We start from the raw sequence: 23,965 nt of genomic DNA on the forward strand, positions 1-23,965 counted from the left end.
CTCAGGTGCTGCAGAGGAAACAGATGAAATCTTATATGATGTTTGAAGTCGTGTCCTCAATGCCTGTGTGGTGATTGATGAAATAAGTGGCATTTATGTTGATGCAAGATGCGAAATACACTTATCTGGCTGATCGCATAGCCTATGGCAATACCTTATGCCACCATGCGGATAAAAAAGCTTCTTTGTGCGCTCTGTCAGTTGCAGTCTTTATCCTCATCCTTTATTTGATACTGAAGCTGCTTGTTCACACTAGTAAGCTAATAATTCCTGCACGTGCCTGGCACGATGGACAGCAAAGATCAGTTTTTGACTTTCCTATGCTGCCATACATACCTACAAACAAGTCAGGGGAACGGCCATGGGAACCAGAACGGCTCCGTCGTATGCCAACCTCTTCATGGGCCGCATGTAAGAGGCTTTCCTGAAGACCCAACAGCTGCTTCCCCTGGCCTGGTATAGGTTTTGTAGATGACAACTTTGTGGTCAGGACTCATTTTGAAGAAACACTCCTTAATTTCCTCCATAACCTCAACTCCTTGTTGAATCTGAATTTCACCTGATCCTTCTTCAAAACCCAAGCCACCTTCCTGGTTGTTGACCTTCATCTTGTTGAAGCTCACATCCACACCTCTGTCCACATCAAACCCACAAACAAACAACAGTACCTTCACTTTGATACCTGCCATCCATTCCACATCAAACACTCCCTTCCCTACAGCCTAAGTATTCATGGCAAACGTATCTGCTCCAGTGACGAATCCCTCAACAATTAAACCAATAACCTGACCAGTGCTTTCCTCTCCCGCAACTATCCTGCAGATCTTATCCACAAACAGATCTCCCGAGCAATACATTCCTCCCCATCCAACAACAATGTTCCTACCCCCAGACCACACAGAAGCATCCCCCTTGTCACCCAGTATTATCCTGGCCTCGAATACATCAACAAATTACTCCGCCAGGGATATGACTTTCTCAAGTCAAGCCCTGAAATGAGATCATCCCTTGACAATATTCTCCCCACACCACCCAGAGTTGCCTTTCGTCACCCTCCTAACCTCCGTAACATCCTTGTCAAACCCTACAATATTCCCAGACCACCTTCTCTACCCAGCAGTTCCTACCCCTGTAACTGACCCCGCTGCAAAACCTGCTTCATTCATCCCCCCACAACCACCTACTCCAGCCCCACTACTGGTAAAACATACACAATTCAAGGCAGGGCCACATGTGAAACAACACATGTCATTTAACAGCTGACATGCCTGCACTGCACAGCCTTTTACATTGGTATGACGGCAACTAAACTGGCTGAGCGCATCAACAGCCACAGACGAACTGTCCGCCTAGGAAATGTCCAATGCCCAGTAGCAGAGCATACCCTCCAGCATAATTTTAGGGACCTAGGAACCTGCTACACTGAACGTGCCATTTGGCTTCTCCCACCCAACACCAGTCTCTTGCACTCCAACACATCCTATCATCCTGCCATCCCCCTGGACTGAACCTACGTTAACCAACCTCACTCCCATTTACTCTTCAGTCTTCTCCTCTTTCCCTTTCCTCTTCAGCCATTCATACATCTTTTCATCCTACATAGTTGTGTTTATCTTTATACTATATACCTCTTTACTTCTGTATGCATCCTCTTTGGTGTGAAGCTGGCACAGTACTTACAGTAGAATATCTTTGGCTTCCCTCTGACACCAATGTCTCCATCTTTGCTACCCTCCCTGTTTACCTTCCCCCTGTTGCTTAGTAACCTGAGTTGTGAGTAACTGAATCCACTTTCCCTTCTTCCCCTTTTCTTCCCCTCTCTCCTCCCCGATGAAGGAACAAAGTTCTGAAAGCTAGGATACTTAAATTTTCTGTTCTGTCTTGTGTATCTATTGGCTGTACTGAGCTGAGATAAGTACGGGCCAGCCCCTCTATCTCTTTGTTAGTATTTGTTTCATATCCATAAGTTATTTTGTCTGCGAATCCAAGTGCTCACTTTAGAAATAACCGATGTCCGTACTATAGAGCAATCTTCTCTTTACTAATACAAGCCCTTAATTTAGTATTCTGATTGGACCCTTCTTTGTGAGTGATAAACATATGAGTCATCCATTACATACCTGATAATGTCCCCATGACAGATGGCCTTGGTTATGTGTTCCATTGTTTCGGGGAATATCCTGATATATAACTGATGTACCTAACTGGAAACATGAAATCTTTTACATGTTAATAGGTCAGGGTTTTGGCCCATGGGAAATTGTGATAGCAAGTCTGTATCAACATATTGTACCATAGATATCTAGTGAATATTGTAATTCAGTGCCTGTAGAAAGAGGGTCATATCTGTAGCCTTTGAACTGTTTCTTCTGAAAACTGTAAGTGTGGGCCAAAGTGCCAACAATGGCTGAGGATTGGTGACCAAGTGCAATTTATTCCTTTAGGGTAAACAGTGAGCTGTTCATTTTATTTTAATTTTTTATGGCACAAATAGTTTAGCAGTGTGACTGTTTAAGTTTGGGAGGCTAAACTGTCTGCTGCTCTGACTCACTGGCATTTCTGTATGCTGCTATGACTCCAGTGCACTATTGTGAAGCATCTGATTTGAGCACCAGTTGTTTTCCAGGATGCCATGAATGGAGGCCATGAATTTTCTTTAGTAGCTTATTTTATCGTAAAAGAGTTGTAGCTCTTTAATATTACACTACCTTGTTGGATTATGAATTACAGCAAAACACTGTTGCCTGAATTTTGTGCCTTTCTGTGGTAGAAAGCGCTTAAATATTTAATTTTAGTTTTAAAAATATTTCTACACATTCATTGTGAAGACCACCAAAAACTCAGAAAGGCTAGTGAGATACTATATTGGTTGAATTTATAATTGTAAACCCAAAGAAATTGAAAGAAAGTCTAAAGATATTTTCATGTGTAGTTTTGTTTGAATCGTGTGTCTTCTGACTGGTTTGATATGGCCTGCTACAAATTCCTCTCCTGTGCCAAACTTTCATCTGAATTGCAACCTATGTCCTCAGTTATTTTGTCTACATCTACATCATACTCAACAAGCCACCTAATGGAGTGTGGCAGAGGGCACTTTCGGCACCACTACTATCTGATCGCCCCAACCCTGTTCCACACGTGAATAGTGCGGGGGAAGAAAAATTGTCGGTAAACGTCTGTATTTGGTTTACATTCTTGAATTTTCTCCACAGGGTCAATATGCGAGATGTATGTAGGGGGAAATAATATGTTATTCGATTCCTCCTGAAAAGTGTTGTATCGATATTTCAGTGGTAAATCTCTCCATGATGCACAACACCTCTCTTGTAACATCAACCAGTGGAATTTGATTAGCGTCTTCATATCACTCTCTTGCCAGCTAAACGATCTCATGACGAAACATACTGCTCTTCATTGGATCTTCTCTATCTCCTCTATCAGTTCTACATGATAGGGGTCCCAGATAGATGAACAGTATTTGGGAATTGGGTGAACAAGTGCCTTATAAGCCACTTCTTTCATGGATGAGTTATATTTCTTTAAGATTCTTCCACTGAATCTGAATCTGATACCTGCTTTTCCCACTATGTGTTTTATGTGGTCATGCCACTTAAGACTGCCCTGGGTAGTTACACCTAGATATTTTACGGCAGATACTGTCTCCAGCTGCTTGTCATCAATAGTGTAGCTGTACAGTAGTGTGTTTCTTTTCCTACATATGTGCAATATGTTACATTTATTTACGTTCAGGATGAACTGCCAGAGCCTTCACCATTGATCAATTATCAGCTGGTTGTTCTGCAAATTCTTATCATCTTCTGGCATTGCTACTTTTGTATAGACAACTGCATCATCTGCGAATAGTCTTATAGAGCATCTGATGCTTTCTGCTAGATAATTTATATGTATTGTAAACAGCAACAGTCCTATCACACTTCCCTCTGGTATTCCAGATATTACCTTTACATCTGTTGATTTTGTTCCTTTAAGAGCGACATGTTTAGCTCTGTCTGCAAGAAAGTCATGAATCCAATTGCAGGTCTGCTCTGATACTATGTAAGCTTGCATTTTTTTCATTAAACAGCAATGTGGAATGGTGTCAAATGCCTTACTGAAATCCAGGTGCACGGCATCAACCTCAGCACCATTGTCCTCTCTGCACTGAGGGTCTCATGGAGCAACAGAGTGAGCTGAGCTTTGCAGGATCTCTGTTTACAGAATCTATGTTGATTTTTATAGAGGAGATGTTCATTTTCCAAAAACGCAATAATTCTTTAGCATAAAATATGTTCCATAATCCTACAACAGATTGATGTCAGTGATATATTTATAATTGTGTGGGTCTGTCTTATGGCCTTTTCCAGTCATTAGGTGCCTTTTGTTGCTCAAGTGATCTACAATAGGCCTAAATTGCTGCTAGAAGGGGAGCAAGTTCTTTTGCATAATCTTCATAGAATCTTATAGGAATCTCATCTGGTCCTGACACCTTTCCACTACTAAGTGATTGTAGGTGCTTTTAAATTCCACAATCGGCTATCTCAATATCTGCCATTTCGATGTTTGTACAACGATTAAAAGGAGGAACAGTGTTACGATCTTCTGCAGTGAAACAACTTCAGAAGATCGAATTCAGTATTTCGGCCTTCTCTCTGTTATCTTCCTTTTCGGTGCCAGTGTGGTTGCTGAGAGAATGAATAGATGATTTTGACCCACTTACTGATTTTAGATATGATCAAATTCTCTTAGGGTTTGTACTCAGGTCAGTTGACAACATCTTACTTTCAAAATCATTGAATGCTTCTCTCATTGCTCTCCTTATGGTCATTTTTGTTGGATGTATTCAAATCTCTGTGTTCCTCTACAGTTTACATCCTCAACAACTCTGTCTAGTACCATGGAAGTTATTCCCTGATGTCTTAACAGATGCCCTATCATCCTGTTCCTTCTCCTTGTCAGTGTTTAGCAGCGATTTTGTGGAGAATGTCCTCAATCCATACCTGATCAGTCCACCTAATTTTCAGCATTTTTCTATAGAATCACATCTCAAAGGCTTCAATTCTCTTCTGTTCCAGTAGATTTACAGGGGTGAATGTGGTGGAGCAAATGACTTGCTACAGATGATATTGGTGATGAATTGACCCTTGAGTCAGATCAATTGCTTGTTGTACTGGACTAAATGACATTGGACAACTAACAGTGTTGGTGTTAGCAAATAAATGTGTGCCTAATGATGGGTTCTGCATTAAATGTTGCATCCGTTTTTTCATCAGATTAAGTTTACTTTTTCATTTTAGGAGTCAGAATTTTAACAGTTACATTATCAATAATTCAGTTATCTTTCCATGTAGGTAAAACAGCTGCTGCCAAAACTAATCAGGCAGGTGGAGTCAGGGTGTTCCCAGGTGCTGGTCAGCTGAAACAAGAGATGAAAAGTCCTGTACCAAATGAAAATGCTAGTTTCATGAGAACACCAGAAGCTGGAGTTGCTGGGTAAGTTCATCAATTTCATCCTGTGCTTTTATTTTATTACATTTTATTTTACAAATTAATTATACATTGTGCATACAGCACTGACAGAGGGATGATGGTTCAGAGTGCCATATTGTGGATGGCTTACAAACCACCAAATGCTGAGTCCATAACAGTTATGTTTACCCATAAATGGCACAAATTCAGAGACAAACAGTACCTTACCCAGTATGCTGGAAGTCTTGCTAAGGCCTTCAAAGACAGACATCACCCCTAAACCTAGTACACTCCAAGATTTCCCATACCATATCCATGTATGCACCTAATTTTTTGACCACCTCCAGGAACCAGATGCAGAGGTGTACCTCCATCAACAGTTAGTATCATCTTGGACTGGAACAACTTAATCATTGGTGTCACCGGGGCTTCAACTATGTACCATCAAGCCTGAAAAAGAGGAACATTGTACTTGCACCCTTCTTATACTTCCCAAAGTGGTATTGTGTCACAACTCAGCATATACAATATCCAAGCCCATTCTTATGCCACACTTACTCCCAGCTCCTGCTACATGGGTCATACACATGTGGGAGATTCACATGTGAGACTTGACCATTACACTCACCCAGCATATCCTACTCCAGTCCCGTCACAAACTTATCCTATCCTTTCAGAAGTGGATTGCCTGTGAAGGCAGTCATATCATATACCAGCTGTGCTATAATTTCTGCACAGCATTTTATGTGGGCATGATCTCCAACTAATTGTCCACCTTAATGAATTGCCACCAAAAAACTGTGGCCAAGAACATAGTTGACGATCCATTGGTGCAACATGCTACTGAGCACAACATGCTCAATTTCAGTAGCTGCTTCAGTAGCTGCTTCAGTAGCTGCCATCTGGATCCATTCCATGTGAGCAGCTTTTCTGTATTGCATAGGTTGAAGTTATCTCTGTAACACATCCTTCTACCCCATAATACTCAATCTCCATTTACCCTTTCCTAATAACCACCTTCCCTCCTCTGCCAGGACCCTAACTTATTTCATCCTGCATTCACCCCATCCTTTCTGGAGTCTTCCTATTCCTCTGTTCTGTCTCTCACTCCCAATTCACTACTCCACATTATTGTGTACTGCACACAATGTTCCTTGCCTGCTACCAGAATTAGCTGACTGGTGCCACATTTATATCCCATGCACATGTTGCACTTTCTGACCAGTCATCAGCAATCCTTCCCAAAGTCTTCCTCCCTTGCCTGTCTCTTTTCTCCCCTCTCCGATTCTACCCACCAAAACTCTTCATCTTCATCCCAGATGAAATGCATTTCCAGCATAATGTAGTCATGGTGTGTGTGTGTGTGTGTGTGTGTGTGTGTGTGTGTGTGTGTGTGTGTGGATGGCACACGCACGCATGTGTGTGTTTAGTAATTACCTTAGTAATGAGGATTCATAAGTTACCACTAGCTGTATTTTGATGTTAGCATACTTTACAGGCATATTCTGCAGTGACTGCTTATGCCTCTGTCAACCTATAACTTGACTACTGTCACAATCCTGAAGGCTTGTCATCATCATGGCTTGTGTATGAGTAAATGAATAAATGAAATTACAGAAATGAAATTCATCATAATTATAAAACAGAAGACCAGATGAAAATCTGAACTGCTGGGAGTGAAGGCGACATAGAAGTGCCCATTACTGATGTACTAGGGAAACATTAGCTGTAATGAGGTCATTATTTAATGAGAACGTAAAACAGCAACCAAGTATCCTGATGGAGAGGTTTTAGGTAAAAGACTAAGAGAAAACCTAAGAAAGTGCTGTGTAGATGCAGTTGTGGACTTACTGGCAAGTGCTAGTGCACCACACCTGGGAAACCACATTTGGGAGGAGGTAATTATTTTTTTTTCCCTTCAATCCTCATGTTGTGTTTCATGGCATTCACTAAGAAACGTTATTGAGAATTCATTTCACCTTTGCATTTAGTGTCATCCTAACTTTCATTTAATCACTGTTGTTGGTATCTATTACTACCCATTATGAATCAAACAATGGAAAATCCAGGATGAAATTTAACAACATCATGAAAAGGGAAGTTGCTACTCACCATATAATGGAGATAATGAGTCGCAGATAGGCACAACAAAAAGACTCTTACAATTAGAGCTTTCGGCCATTAAGGCCTTCGTCAACAATAGATGACAGATGCGCACAGGCAGACAGATGCGCACAGACAGACACACACACACACACACACACACACACACACACACACACACACACACTTGCAATCTCAGGCAACTGAAACCAAACTACAAGCAGCAGCACCAGTGCATAATGGGAGTGGCGACTGAGTGGGGGTAAGGAGGAGGCTGGGGCGGGGAGGGGGAGGGATAGTATGCTGGGATGGGAACAGGGAAGATGCTGGATGGGTGAGGACAGTGACTAATGAAGATTGAGGCCAGGAGGGTTATGGGAACATAGGATGTATTGCAGGGAAAGTTCCCACCTGCACAATTCAGAAAAGCTGGTGTTAGTGGGAAGGACCCATATGTCCCAGGCTGTGAAGCAGTCATTGAAATGGATATCATATTTGGCAGTTTGTTCAGCAACAGCATGGTCCACTTGTTTCTTGGCCACAATTTGTCAGTGGCCATTCATGCAGACAGATAATTTGTTGGCTGTCATGCCGTCATAGGATGCAGCACAGTGATTGCAGCCTAACTTGTAGACCACACGACTGGTTTCATAGGTAGCCCTGCCTTTGATGGGATAGATGATGTTAGTGACCAGACTGGAGTATGTGGTTATATGGATATGGTGTCCGAAAGAACAGACACCATATCCATATAACTATATAGTTCTGGCAACACCGACCATGACCTCCTCCTTCTGTGTGGGTGCACACATATTCCCCAAACTCTTATGGGACTTGGTAAGAATGTCTTCCACGAGTAATGAGTGTGTTGGGGTGGGACACTACTAGTGTAGTGTATGGACATACAAGGTGAGAATGTGGGTCTCGCGGGAGGCATGCGTGAGAGAGTCCCTGCAGTCACGCTATCCTCTGTGCCCTCAGTGGCTCAGATGGATAGAGCGTCTGCCATGTAAGCAGGAGATCCCGGGTTCGAGTCCCGGTCGGGCACACATTTTCAACTGTCCCCGTTGATATATATCAACGCCCGTCAGCAGCTGAAGGTATTAATATAATTCTAATTTCGGAGTAGGTGGTGGTGGGAAGATGTATGGGACAGGTCTTGCATCTAGGTCTGTTACAGGGGTATGAGCCATGAGGTAAGGGATTGGAAGCAGAAGTTTTGTAAGGATGAACGAGTATATTGTGTAGGTTCGGTGGATGGCAGAATAGCACTGTGGGGAGGTTGGGAAGAATAGTGGGTAGGACATTTTTCATTTCAGGGCATGATGAGAGGTAATTGTAAACCTGACAGAGAATGTAATTCAGTTGCTCCAGTCCTGGGTGGTACTGAGTTATGAGGGGAATGCTCCTCTGTGGCCGGACGGTGGGACTTTGGAAGGTGGTTGGAGACTGGAAGGATAAGGCATGTGAGATTTGTTTTTGTACAAGGCTGGGAGGATAATTACAGTCATTGAAGGCTTCAGTGAGACCCTCGGAATATTTCGAGAGGGACTGCTTGTCACTGGAGATGTGACGATCACGGGTGGCTAGGCTGTATGGAAGGAACTTCTTGGCATGGAACAGGTGGCAGCTATCGAAGTGGAGATATTGCTGTGGCTAGTAGGTTTAATATAGACAGATGTACTGATGTAGCCATTTGTGAGGTGGAGGTCAACATCTAGGATCCATATCCAGGGTACGGCTGTGGGCACCCTATGGCACCATTCTGTGCCAACCTATTCATGGGCCATCTAGAGGAATCTTTCCTAAAAATCCAGAATCCTAAACCCATTCCCTGGTTCAGCTTCATTGATGACATCTTTGCTCTCTGTATCGAAGGTAAGGACACCCTATCCACATTTCTCCAGGACCTCAACTACTTCTCCCCCATTTGCTTTACCTTGTCCTAGTCAACCTCTATCACCCTTATTGTGTAATACTTGAATCATCCTCTGTTTCTCTTACTGTATTGTTGTTATATTCCTGTTTCTCATATCTTAGGGTTCATTGTGTTTCCTGTCAAATTTTGTAGCATCCTACTTTCAGTGTCATACAGATCCTTTCTTGAATCCACACTTTCCTCAGCTTTCTTCTCTCCACCACTCTTTCTTTGCACTTTATGTTAAACCAAATTTTGTTATATTCTATTCTTCTTAGTATATCTTCAGAAATTACTTCTCAAATAATGTTCTTCAGATGTCTCCATCTGCTTTTGACGTCTTCTTGTTCCATATTAGTCAGTCTAGTTTTTGCTAGCTTATTTTCCATTTGTTTTGTATTTTTTCCACCACGTATCCTATGTTGTGCTTAGTAATTTCCAATTTATTTCTATTTAGTTTCCTTTTGAGTTTTATTTTCGTTTTTAATATGATTAACATATGGTCTGTTTCACAATCTGTGCCCCCAAGGACCGGTTGTGTAAAGCATTAACCTGGAAATCTGCATTGTATAAACATTAATCTTATATATATCATTTGACTGGCGAAAATTTGCGGTTCAAAGTTAAGTTCAGCTCTAATCATCAGTTGATAGTGTAGTCACACTACGATTCATCACTTTTGTGTTTTGCAGATACCAATTGAAATAATTAAAAAAATTGTTATTAACACAAAAAATGGCAAGCAAATATGTGACTACACCATTCCCACACCGCTAATGCTGAAAATACTTTCTTTGATCTGGAAGGTTATGTTAAGGATATTACCAGCTACCATGTGTACTTAATGATCAACCTCATAACAGCTCTTGGGAGACGACTAGTAATTTATGCAATTAGTTCAAAGGCATTTTATAGACACTTAGCAGTAGTGTAAGAAAGGAAAATTCAAAGTATTTGCAGTGAACAGTTAAGTATGAGAATTTTGGCAGCTGCCAACAACGATTCAACATCACTTATATATATTCTCTTTCCGCTTCGGGAGCAGTAACTATGCAATTCATATTAAATTGTTGACTACCGAACACATCCTTAAACTGCTACAACAATTTCACTTGTGTTCATAAAGAGAACGTAAGCAGTTATGTTGAAATATACAAACTACATAACTTTGTTTCATTCAGTTTGGTGGCTCAGAGGTTGTGTTGTGGACTGCAGTGCAGAAGATCGCATGAACCCATGTCAATTCCATAATTTTTTTTCCCATATGTTACTACTTTCTCTACATTACATTAAAGATAATTATAGCAGCATTACCATGCCATTTCATACAATTGAAAGCGTTCTGAATCACTGTTGGGAAAAATTCTGTGTGCAATAACCATATTTGATGTGAATTACATTGTTTCATTCCATTTACCACACAAACAACTGTGCATTCAGATGTGTCCACAGGGGTTGACTATGATGAGATCCAATGAGCTCTTCACATGTCCGTGAAAGGGAGAACCCACTCTTGGAATTAAATAACATATCATTTAAGCTGATGTTTCATTTCGAGAAAAGTACTATAGAGCAGTGGGAACTAAGGCTCAGAGACTATCTGCTGAAACCAGTCGAAAGAAACAAACCACTGACTGCAATGTGTATGTTGCTGTTAACCTTAATATTTTACGCCGCAGGAACCTTTTAAATACTGTTTGGTGATCTGTTTAAAACAGACATAGCTTATTCTCTCCATGCCTCTACCTTGTTGGCCACAGTGTCTTTTTCTTTTTTTCTGCACTCAGTTATATCGTTATACTGGCCCAACATAGTTTCCAGCAGCAAATCTTTCTTGTATTGAGAAAAGTTTGATAATCATCCCTTTTCCTGTTTACTTGTTCCCACAGTTATACCACAACTCCTTTGATAATAAATACTGCGTATTTACGATAAATACCTGCGGTCTAAGTGCAATAATTGTGTCAATAGCCAGTTTTAGCAGTGTTGCCAAGCATGATATGTGCTACCTAAAATCAAATCTGAACCTGGTTTGGTGATCCAAGTGTAGCGTTATACAATAATTCACTTTCTGATCTAATGTCAGATTTCATCTCCAGTCAGGTATGTTTGCGCAGTTGGCCTTAAATGTTCTAATGCTTTTAATACTGTTTTGGAATCTTTTTTGAATACCTATTTGATTAATTTGATTCACTAATTCTCCATCTGGCGATATTCATGCCCCGAATGAATGTGTTTGTGTTGAAATTTTGCACTGCTTAGTGTGAGACCATTTGTCATTGCAAAGTATATAAATTGTACTCAATTATTTGAACTTCCCTTGTGTAACATGGAATTGCCAATTGTTGGTTTGTGAATTTCCTCCTTTCCTACTTTGGAGTTAAAATCTCCTAACATTACTTTTACATTATGTCTATAATGAGTTGTATGTGTGTTCCATTAGAATGTACAAATTTTCTTTCATATCGTCATTCTTATCTCCTGTGTGCGCTTGTGAATTTAAAGATGTAATTTATAGCCACTGAGTCTGGATTGTGGTGTATGATATTGGATTATTGATTGTTTGAATTTCTTTATTAAGTCATTTATTGATTTGTGAATGTAGAATATTGTCCCAAATTCATAGTACTGATTGGAATATCTCTGCATTATTGTCCCATCTCATATTTTCAGTGACCCCATTCCTTGCCACCTTACTTTTAATTTGAGGAACATGATACAGTTGATGTACAAGTCACCACCCCATCAGTAAATGAAAAACAGCAAGCAATAAAGAAATTACAGAACAACATTGAATATGATGAAGACCAGATATACATGGAGAGGACCACAACTGGAATTAGAACTACATTCTTTAATAGATGCACTTTGGAAGACAAACTATATCTGCAGACCAGAAAACCACAGTTATATACTCTGTATTTAAGAAGAATGATCCTCTTATGTGCAATAATTTTGGATCTCACATACAAAATCCTAGCAACAGACTGATCCCAATAACTGAAGTACTAATTGGTGACTATCAATGTGATTTCCACTCTCGGACAAATATATGAGAAGCTGTGGGAATGTAATGTAGATGTCCACACATTATTTCTACACAGTCCTAAATATAATGAAGGAATTTGAAATACAATCGAAGATAATCATATTAGTTAAAATGTGTATAGACAGAACTTTGTTGTATAAGGACACCTGTAGTAGAAACTGAAAATTTTAAGGTGTTCACTCTACTGAGACAAGGAGGTGCCATTTCAATGTATTTTATTAAACAGGGTATGTAGTAAAGCTAAACCACAAAGGATCCAAATGCAGGAGGTAAACATTACTAGACTTGTCTTTGCAGATGATGTAGCATTAATAAGTAGTTCCAAAACAGAATTAATCTGAATGATACAAAATTATTACAAAATGGCTGAGGAAACGGGATTCTGCAGTGTTAGAGAAAAGACAGAATATCTAATCATAAGTAAGAAAATCCAAAGTGATGCACCTTTGGCTGTAGATGGATTCACTTTCATGACAGATGAACACTTCAGGTACTTAGGGAGTCATTTTAGTAACAGCAGTGGAACAGATATTAAATAGATGCCCGTCTAGCAACAGTGACCAAGTCACTTTCTAGTTTTATCAAAATCTTAAGGAAAAGGTCACTTAGTACTAACTTCAGAATCTACTTGTATCAGTCGACTATCACACCAGCAACATTATACGTGTGTGAAGCATTGATATTTATAAATAAAGAGGAAAAATAACTGCTAATATCTGAAAGAAAAATACTAAAAAAATTTTTGGACCAGTATATGATGAAAATAAGTGGAATGGGCGATAAGAAAAATGAAGAATTAAGAGAACTGAATAAATGCCATAATATCATCAACAATATAAAGAAGAGGAGGTTGACCTGGACACGCCATTTAGCAAGAATCACGGAAAATAGACTGCCCATAATAGCATTTGACAGGACGATGGATGGAACTGAAAGATGAGGAAGATCCAGAGTTAAGTGGTAAGATAACATCCAGAAGGACACAGCTAGGATGAACAACAGCATCAAATGGACAAATACACTCGACAGAAAGAAATGTGAGAGGACCGTAGAGCAGTTGTGGCCCTTGCCACACGCAAAGTAAAGTGAAGAATATATATACATACAATTTTTTGTCAGAATTAGAAATAATACATGTGTTACCCACATAATTAATATTTCTCATTATAGTATAGGTAAAAGTCAGTGTACCATACTGTATAAACCGTGAAATAAAACTAAGCGTACTTACTTCATTGAGAGTCTGTCTCTAATCATCGCCTTCATCACAACCTGTAGACCAGCTTCCTCTGGATTCCGTAACTTGTAGTAAAAATTGTAATCAGTGGTGAAATTTGGGAAAGAAATTAAATTTTGGGGAGAAGAAATAAAAACTTTGACGTTTGCCAATGACAATGTAATTCTGTCAGAGATGACATAAAACTAGTAAGATGAGTTGAACAGAATGGGTAGTGTCTTGAAAAGATTATGTAAGCTGAGCATCAACAAAAGTAGAACAATGGTAATAGAATATAGGTAAATTGACCAGATGATGTGGAATGAAGTAAGTTAGAAAATAAGATACTAAACGTAGTAGATGAGTTTTGCAATTTGGCCACCAGGTTAACTGATAATGGCCGAAGTAAGAAGTATATAAAATGCAGACTGGTGATAGCAAGAAAAGCACTTCTGTAAAAGAGAAATTTGTTAACATCAAATATAAATTTAAATGTTAAATCAAACAATGGAAACTTCAGTTGGAATATCAACAATGTACAGAAAAGGGTAGATTGCTACTCGCCATAAAGATTACACATTGAGTTGCAGACAGGCACAATGGGAAGACTGTTACATATTTAGCTTTTGGCCTAAGCCTTCTTCAAAAAGGACACACACACACACACACACACACACACACACACACACACACAAATGTTCATTCACATAAGCAAGCACACCTCATGTATGCGTGACTGCCAACTCTGGTAGCTCGGACTCGAATGCAGTTTTCCTAATGGGTGTTTGTCGGGAGTGTAGTCTTGTACAGAAGCAAAGTGTAGATGATACGCAGTTTGGACAAGAAGAGAAAAGAAGCTTTTGAAATGTTGTGCTGTAGAAGAATGCTAGATTGAATAACTGGTGAAGAGGTACTGCATCATATTGGAGAAAATGAAATTGATGGCACAACTCAACTAAAAGGAATCTGTTGACAGGACATTTCTTTGAGAAATCAAAGATTCATCAGTTTGGTAATGGAGGGAAGTGTGGGGTTTAAAGTTGTTGATGGAGGGCTAGGCATGAATCAGTAAGCAAGTTCAAGTGGATGTACGTTGAAATAGTTACCTGGAGATGAAGACGTTTGAAGAGGACAAGACTAGTGAGGAGAACAACACCAGAGCGGTTTTTGGACTGACGACCACTACAATAATACATGCAGTAGTAGGGCTGCTGTCATATTCCGACCTGCTCAATGAGATAGGTGTTCTACTATGTCCATTCTTCAATTTTTGTGAAAACAATATTCATCATCCTATTCCAAGCCACAAAAACCACAATACAGGAAAGATGATAACAAGTCAGTGACCTCTCATAGGCTATGCTTATAAGAAAGAGAGAGAGGTAGTCAATAAACACTAGTGTAACTGCTGCAGGCGGTTCAGCAAATTAACCATTATTGACAAACATCAAAGGGTAATTGAGGCTACTTTAAAGCTTGTAGTTACTGACAGTCTCTTAGGCAGACCCACAGACATATATATGTGAACTGTAGGTTGTATTAGATTACTGCAGATATAAGCTCCTTTTTAATAAGTGTGTTTTCTGTTTCCATTGGAATACATGTTTCTCATATACCTCAATAAATTATCATAATTCATTAATATGGGAGGAAAGGGTGTGTGAATCATACAGCATGAATGTTGTATTGCTTTGAAGAGAACTATTTGCAGTTTTATAAAAATGCATGTATGTTGTGTTATTGTGCATGACAGTCATACGTAGTGATCAAGGATTTTGGGAAGGAAATATACTGACGGAAAAAATTGCAACACCAGTAGATAATTTTTGTAGGATATTGAAATTTCAGAAGTACATTTGTCTAGGTAACTTTCGTAAATGATTAACATTGCAGGATCATAGGTTAATGTAAGTGTGAGATAAACCATTGCAGATGTGATATGCTGGTGCGCTAATAGCTGGTGTAACTGTCAGAATGTTGAAAGCAAGCATGCAAACCTGCATGCATTGTGACTGTACAGGTGCCAGATGTCAGTTTGTGGGATGGAGTTCTATGCCTGTTGCACATGGTCAGTCAGTGCGGCTTGTGGATGATGCTGGAGCTATCGTCCAATGACAATGTGCTCTAATGAAGACAGATCTGGTAATTGAGCAGGCCAAGGTAACATGTAAACAGTCTGTAGAGCATGTTGGGTTACAGCTATGGTATGTGGGCAAGCATTACTCAGTTAGAAAACACCCTCAGCAATTCTGTACATGAATGGCAACATGACAGGTTGAATCGCCACACAGACGTACAGTTTTGCTGTCAGGGCATATGGGATAATAATGAGAGTGCTCCAGCCATCATACGAAATTGCAGCCCAGACCAGGTGTAGATCTAGTGTATCTAGCACTTAGACAGATTGGATGCAGGTCCTCAACTGGCCTCCCCTTAACCAACACATGTGGCCATCATTGTCACTTGTAGAGAGTGAGCTTTCATCAGGAAACACAACAGACCTCCACCCTGTCCTCCATTGAGCTCTCATTTGGAACCACTGAAGTTGCAAATGATGGCGGTTTGGGGTCAGTGGAATGCACACTATGGGGCACCTGGCTCAAAGCTGTCCTTGAAGTAACCAATTTGTAACAGTTTGTTGCGTCACTGTGATGCCAACTGCTGGTTAAATTGCTACTGCAGATGCAGTACGATGAGGCACAGCCATATGCCAAAAACGACGGCCGACCCTCTCGGAGGTGCCATGTGGCCAGGGCCTTGTGGCCAGTGCCATGTGGCCACTTGGAGCCCAGTCTTCTTGTGAACATACATTCTTGTGACCATTGCTGCTGGTAGTTGTGTACAGTAGCTACATTCTTTGCCAAGTGTTTCTGCATTATTGCAGAAAAAGCATACAGCTTCTAATAGCCCTGTTACATGACCTCATTCAAACTCAGAGAAGTGTTGATAGTGGCATCTTTGTCACCTTAAAGGCGTTCTTGACTAACATCAGGTCACCACGTCCAGTCTCAAAAGATAACTAATGCTCATGATTGTTACAGTATGTATTTAAAGCGAACCTGATGTGCATTCTCACACCACTCTTGTGCATCTGGTGTGATATCTGAATAAGAATTGTCTTTGAGATGTAGAAACATGACTTCCAACTTTTGTTTATGTCTCCCTTTCCTTCTTGGTGTCGTGATTTTTTTTTTTTTCCACCCATGTATATGTTACTGTAGAGTTCATAAGAAATTAGTAAGCGCTTCCAAAGAAAACACACTATTTACACAGTAATACACTGGACTTCAGGCAATAGATGAGACCGAGCGATAACTGGCAGTTTCTGATGGTGTGAATCCATCAGTTCTTGATCATCCCCATCCTCCTCTATATTTAATTGTCTGGCAAGATCAACAACTTCTTCATTCATATTATCAATTTGATCAGTATCTGTTGCAAATTCCTTCTAGGTTTCAGCAGTGGAAAAAAGACAGTTTTTTCCAGATTCCATTTAAAATTTTTTTGTAAAATTTGTTTCCAAGATTGTCCAATAATTCTCATGACATCTAAAACAGTGAATTTCTTCCAGATGTTTTTAACGGAGAGCTTTTTTTCTCATAGCTTCATGAAGATGTGCAAATGGCTGTCTTGTGCAGTTGGCTTTAAAGGTTCTAATAATTCCCTGGTCCATCAGTTGAAGCAATCTAGATGTATTCAGTGATAAAAATACAACTTTCACATGAGTCAGAATTAATTAAAGTAACAGGAGGATGACCTGTTGCATTGCCGATCAATAGCATGACTTGAAACAGGATTTGTTGTAATTTGTAATAATGTTCAGTTTCAGATATGAAGTTATGACCAAGCTAGTCCTCAAAGAGAAAAGCTGTCGTCCAAGCTCCAGCATTCAACTTCCAAATCACAGCAACCCAGCTTTAGATGTATGCTTTAAAGTTCTTGGATTTTTTGAGTGATAAACTAAAGGAGGTTTCAGTTTACCATCAGTAGCTGTTCGCAGCATCCATCACTGTCAATCAATCTTTGGTAGCTTTGAAACATGGGAAAGTTTTTCCAGATGTGGTGCAGGATGAAATGGGAACCAGTGTGTTGGTCATTGTCTCTTGTAGATGAATGATTCAGGTACTTGTTCCCAGCTCGTGAATGGTATCCTGTTAAGAAGAATGTGCGTATCGTGTACACTTACCTTGTCAATCCTGATGTACTTTGGATCACTGTTGTGTAGTCTAGAATCACCACTGCTCTTGTAACACTTTCAGTGTCTTGTGATATCCATACCTTATCAAGAAGCTGCTGTCAAAGTGTTTCTATGAACATATCCCAACATATTTATCATAATAGACGAATTAAAGTTTCATGGTAGTTGACATCTGTCACTTGCTGCTACAGTGTTGCCACATCAGTAGCCAGCTACTATTCAGTTTTAGGTGACAAACAAACATGGAGGATCATTTCACAAATGCTGTTAAAGTGTAATTGCGGAGCATTGTTGGAAGTGGCAGCAGTGAGGTATGTCAGAAGTGTGAGATACTTTGTTTACAACTGATTTTAAGTGATCGATGACCAAACTGCGGCAGATGATGCATTTTGTAGCCCTCCATTACTCATGGTGTAAGCTAACCAGAACCTCATGATGTGCGATGTATCCAACAAAACTGTGGCCAACAAACAGCAGCAGAACTAAAATCATGATCGCTTTGCTGGCGATTAAAGCTAACCTTTAAGAGCATACTCAAGACAGAAAAAATTCAGTTTCGGCACTGATAGCTAACTGTAATTTCTTGCTTTCGTGGTTGCCTGAAACTATCCTTACACTGGCTACATGAGCTGCCATGTTACCAATCAATGAGCAATCCTCTTTGGCTACTCTTGGATGTGGATTATAGGGGAGACAAGCAGATTCTGAATGAAAAAAGAATGACAGGAAGAAAAATAAGAGCAAATAAAGAAGTCAATATGATGATGAAAATGACATGGAAAAGTATTAGAAATAAAAAAAAGTTTAAACCAATTAATTGAATGAAAATGAAAACAATTATCAAACTCTTTTGATTACATTTAGAAAAGAAAAAAAATCACTACATTTGATGAGTTTTGAACCTATGACATTCCACACATCAATCTTTTAGATTGACCATTGCATTAGGCCACTGTTCTGGGCTACGTAATAATAACTTTGGTGATCCAGTCACAATGATGAATTGGCTTCATGCAATGTTATGCGAAGCTTATCTGATGTAAGCCAGCCTCTTTGGTTATGATAACTGTATATGTGACACTGAACTGCAGAAGTATCCAGTAGAGTTTGGTTAGTGCTATGTATGAACATGTGTATTTCATTAACATTGTTGTGTGCACATGGAGGTGTGTGTGTGTGTGCGCGCGCGCTTGTGGGCGTGTGGTTATCACATGTGATGAAATATGAAATGAAAGTGGCAGACTCATGATTCAGGATGCGAATAAGGAACTGGAAGTGAACTGACCAATTGTTGTGGCAGTTTGGCAATGACAGATGGTTCGGATGTGATGGTGAGTGTAGTATCACTGTTCACGTTTACGTCGCACTTCACTTAGCGTAGACCGGGACTGTGCCCTAGGCATGCCCGATGTTAACTGACTGGGCACGGCCCGTGCTGCCTGAGTAGTTGTTGTTACGCCGGCAGAGGTCGCATCCGAATTCTCGTGTGCCCTCTGGTGGACGGGACTCTACTTGCGGCAACTACCGTCCGTGACGCGCCGTGCCGATGTGCACCTCCCGCGATCTTTCTGGTAGCTACTGCACTCCTCCTCCTTCGGGGGGTGAAGCCACTGTGATCCACTGCGTCAGAAGGTGGAGCGTCGGGCAGGAGCGATGACCTCCACATCCATTGGAAGGCCGGAGTCGAGGGGATCTGCCAACCCTCGAGCCGGAATCTTCGAATACGGCTGGAAGTGACCCGCACGAAGAGGCCCCCGTCATCCCACCACCGGAGCCTGGGACAGAACGGGCGACAAGCTGTTGAACTCCGGATCCTGTTCCACCTCGGGAGGGGCAAGACCCAGTGGCGGGGACGATGGGGAAGGGACGACCACAGGTGAACCAGCCTCCTGAGAAACCGGGCCTGCGAGGGGGGCCGGCTCTCGCTGGGGCATCTTGAATGATGGCGATGTCGGTGCTGGAGCTACTGGAGGCTGCCAAGGCTGAGAGTCACAGCGGGGAGAGGCGGTAACGTCCCCTGAGAAACCAACACGGGTGCCGGCAATGGGGAAGCCGGTGTCCGAGAGGTCGGAGGGTGGGTGCCCAAACGTGGACGTAGCTGATTTTGGTGACGACGTACCACCTGGTCCCCTGCCTGCAAGGTATAGAGCCGGCGGCCATTTCGGCACAGGACCGCCGCCGGTATCCAACGTGGATTGCGACCAAACCCACGTGCCCAGACCGACATACCCAGTGGAAAGCCAGGTACTCCGTTTTGCGAAGACTGGCGAGGACCAGGCCGGAGGAGGTTCAGCAGAGTCCTAGATTGGCGCCCATGGAGGAGCTCTGCGGGGCTGTGTTCTCCCATTGGTGTAGTCCGGTATGCCGTCAGGAAAAACGTCAATGCCTCCTCCGCAGGAAGTTCGTGCACATACTTTTTCATCTGCATCTTAAATGTGCGCACCATGCACTAGGCTTCCCCATTCGATTGTGGATGGAAGGGGGGAGAGCAAAAGTGCCGAATGCCGAAGTGCCTACAAAAATCCTGGAAGGTCTGCGAAATAATCTGCGGTCCATTGTCCGAGACCAGGGTGATTGGCAGACCTTCCACAGAAAAGATTTTTGCTAGTGCCTGGATTGCAACTTCTGAAGTGCTTGAGGAGCAGCAAACCACATATGGGAATCGGGAATAAGCATCAATGACAATGAGCCAAAAGCCATTGAGAAACGGGCCTGCAAAATCGATGTGAACACGTTCCCATGCTTGGGTTGCCGGTGGCCATGAAGAGAACGCTGCCCTGGGAGATGCCTGTTGGCTCGCACACTGGGAACAGGCGGCCACCAAGTGCTCAATTTCTCTGTCAATACCGGGCCAGTACACATGTCTGCGAGCCAAGGTTTTAGTACGGGAAACACCCCAGTGCCCCGCATGTAATAACGTGAGGACCTCCCTTCGTAAACTTGCAGGAACAACCACGCGAGGAGCTGTATCCTCAGTAGCCAGAAGGAGAACTCCTTCCAAGACCGAGAGGCGGTTTCGTAGAATAAAATAATTACGAAGAGGGTCCGAGGCCCGGCCTGGAGGGCGGGATGACCACCCCTGCTGAATGAGGCGAACTACTTGCCGGAGAATAGGGTCAGCTGCCAATTCCCTGGCGACTCGAGAACTAGTGATTGGGAAGCCATCAACCGCTTGGCGGGACGCCACATCCAAGTGAAAACACATAATCTCCTCTCGATCGAACGTAGGATCCGGGCCCACCGGAAGACGGGAAAGAGCGTCGGCGTTGGCATGCTGTCCGGTAGGGCGAAAATGAATGTCTTAATGGTACTTAGAGAGGAACAAGGCCCAGCGCTGTAGTCTGTGGGCCGCCTTATCCGGGATCTGAGAGGCGGGGCCAAATAACGATATTAACGGCTTATGGTCAGTGATTAACTGAAACTTCGTGCCATACAAGAAAGGGTGAAACTTGGTAACAGCGTAGACAATGGCCAAAGCCTCTTTTTCCACCTGGGAGTAATGGGCCTGCGCGGGACTAAGAGGGTTTAGATGCAAATGCCAGTGGTTGCTCGGAACCATCTGCGTTGCGATGGGCCAGGACCGCCCCCACGCCATACTGCGAAGCATCTGTAGCCAGGACCAACGGCTTATGGGGGTCAAAAGTAGCCAAACAAGGCGCTGACGTGAGGAGGCCCTTCAACGAGGTGAACGCTCGCTCGCATGCAGGCGACCAATCAAAAGGAACACCCTTGCGCAGAAGGCAGTACAAGGGGCGGGCTATGGTGGAAGCCCTGGGAATGAATCGGTGGTAATAGGCTATCTTGCCTAAAAAAGCTTGTAACTCTTTCAGCGAAGCGGGCCGAGGAAGGTCTACGATACCTTGGAGCAAACTTCCTAGTGGCTGGACGCCGTGCCAAGAGATGGTGAAGCCCACATACTCAATGGACGATTGGAAGAAGTTTGACTTATGCAGGTTTGCAACGCAAGCCCACAGACCTGAATTTGAGAAAGAGGGTGCGAAGGTTGTGCAAGTGTTCCTTCGTGCTGCGGCCTGTGACAATTATGTCATCCAGGTAATTAATACAATGAGGGATTGTCGACGTGACGTGCTCAAGATAGCGCTGGAATATCGCCGGGGCACTGGGTATTCCGAAGGCCAACTGCTGGTATTGGTAAAGGCCAAACGGGGTGTTGACGACCGCCAGCCGTTTGGAGTCCTCATCAGGTGGTATCTGATGATAAGCCTCCGAACGATCGATTTTCGAAAAATATTGGCCTCTCGTCACGGCGGAGAACAATTCATCAGCACTAGGCAAAGGATAGGTGTCCACCACCAATTGGGAATTAATGGTGGCCTTGAAATCACCACAAAGACATAATTTTCCCGAGGGCTTCCTTACAATAATGAGGGGCGAAGCCCACTCACTAGAAGAAATGGAAAGAACGACCCCTAGGGCTGTCAGCCGGTCTACCTCTTCCTTTACCTGAGGGCAGAGAGCCAAGGGGATCTGCCTCGCGCGTAGAAAACGCGGGCGAGCCGACGCCTTTAATGTTAAGTGAGCTTCAAAATCTGAAACACGCCCCAGGCCCTCCTCAAAGATATCTGGAAAGTCTGAGATCAAAGATTCCAATGATTGATAGGGAACGTCTTCGGAGACCGATTGTATGGTGTCAGCGATAGAAAAACCGAAAGCTTGAAAGGCATCCAGGCCAAAAAGGTTAGCGGAGCTTGCATCACTGACAACAATAAAAGTAATAGGCCGAGTGACTGATTTGTAAGTCACGTCGGTAGTGAATTGACCTAGTAGGGGAATTAACTGTTTACCATAACCGTGTAGACGCCGGTAAACTGGCGCCAACGGGGTCGATCCAAGGTCGGAATAAGTTTGTGCATTCAACAACGAATCTGCCGCGCCCGTATCTACTTGCAGTTGTAACCGGCGCGACAGAACCGACACCTCGATAAAGAGTTTGTGTGCCGATGCGTCTGGAGCCTGGCTTGATGAAACTACCTGAATGTCAACGTCCATGTCCTCTGTACTTGCTTCCTTCGATTCTTTTGAGGCTGAGTGGCAAACTTTAGCAATGTGACCTTTTTTATTACATTTGCGACAAACGGCCCAACGCTGGGGGCACTCTGACCGATCATGATGTATATAGCACGACGCACAGGACGGCAACGGGGGCCGGCGGCCGGAATTCTGTTTACGCGCCGTGCGGGAGCGGCCGTAACGGCCGGATTGTACCGCTCGCACGTCGTCCCCCCCGGACACAGTGGACGCGGACGCACCGCCTTGAACCGCCGCGACGTCGCACCACGCTTCCAGCTGTTGACCCCCGTGAGAGACTTCATACGATTGAGCAATGGACAGGACTTCCTCGAGGGAAGGGTCTTCTAACTGCAGGGCCCGTTGCCGGACCTCCCTATCAGGGGCCGAACGAACAATGACGTCGCGTACCATAACATGGGCATACGACACTCGCGATTGCTCCGTGACAAAATGACACTTGCGACTAAGACCGTGCAGGGTAGCGGTCCACGCCCGGTAAGACTGATGGGGCTGTTTCTTGCATTGATAGAACTCGACCCTAGCCGCCACAACATGCGTGCGGCGGCGATAATATGAAGACAGCAATGAACACAATGCGTCAAAAGACAAGGATGAGGGTTCCTGCAACGGCGCTAGCTGCCGCAAAACTTGATACAGCGAGGGAGATATCCAAGACAAGAAGAGAGCACGACATACCTCCGCATCGGCAACATGAAACGCCTGGAAATGCTGCCAAAGGCGATGTTCATATGCGTCCCAATCCTTCGCCGTCTCGTCATATGGGGGAAAGGGAGGAGGGAATGGCGCTGGAGCAGACTGCGTGGAGAGCAACGCCGGAAGCACATGTTTCATGGTGGCCACGAGCTCCGTCTGCTGCTCAACCAAAACCTGCACTAAATCCTCCATGCCGTGGAGAAGCTGCGAAACCGGAACGACGACGCAACACGTGAAAGAACGATCCCATCCTCGTCGCCAATTGTGTAG

General features: G+C 42.8%; 1 protein-coding gene across 4 annotated transcripts in view; it reads left to right on the forward strand.

Annotated features, from left to right (window-relative positions):
• The window catches only part of LOC126485168 (unconventional myosin-Ie-like), a 416,688-nt gene that overhangs the window by 340,916 nt on the left and 51,807 nt on the right, over nucleotides 1-23,965 (forward strand). For all 4 annotated transcript variants that reach the window (XM_050108845.1, XM_050108848.1, XM_050108844.1 and 1 more), the window contains exon 22: nucleotides 5,349-5,490. In XM_050108845.1, the coding sequence (XP_049964802.1) occupies nucleotides 5,349-5,490 (142 nt within the window). The remainder of the gene's footprint in view (nucleotides 1-5,348; nucleotides 5,491-23,965) is intronic.

This window comes from Schistocerca serialis, chromosome 6 (assembly GCF_023864345.2).
Source record: "Schistocerca serialis cubense isolate TAMUIC-IGC-003099 chromosome 6, iqSchSeri2.2, whole genome shotgun sequence".
Taxonomy (NCBI): domain Eukaryota; kingdom Metazoa; phylum Arthropoda; class Insecta; order Orthoptera; family Acrididae; genus Schistocerca; species Schistocerca serialis.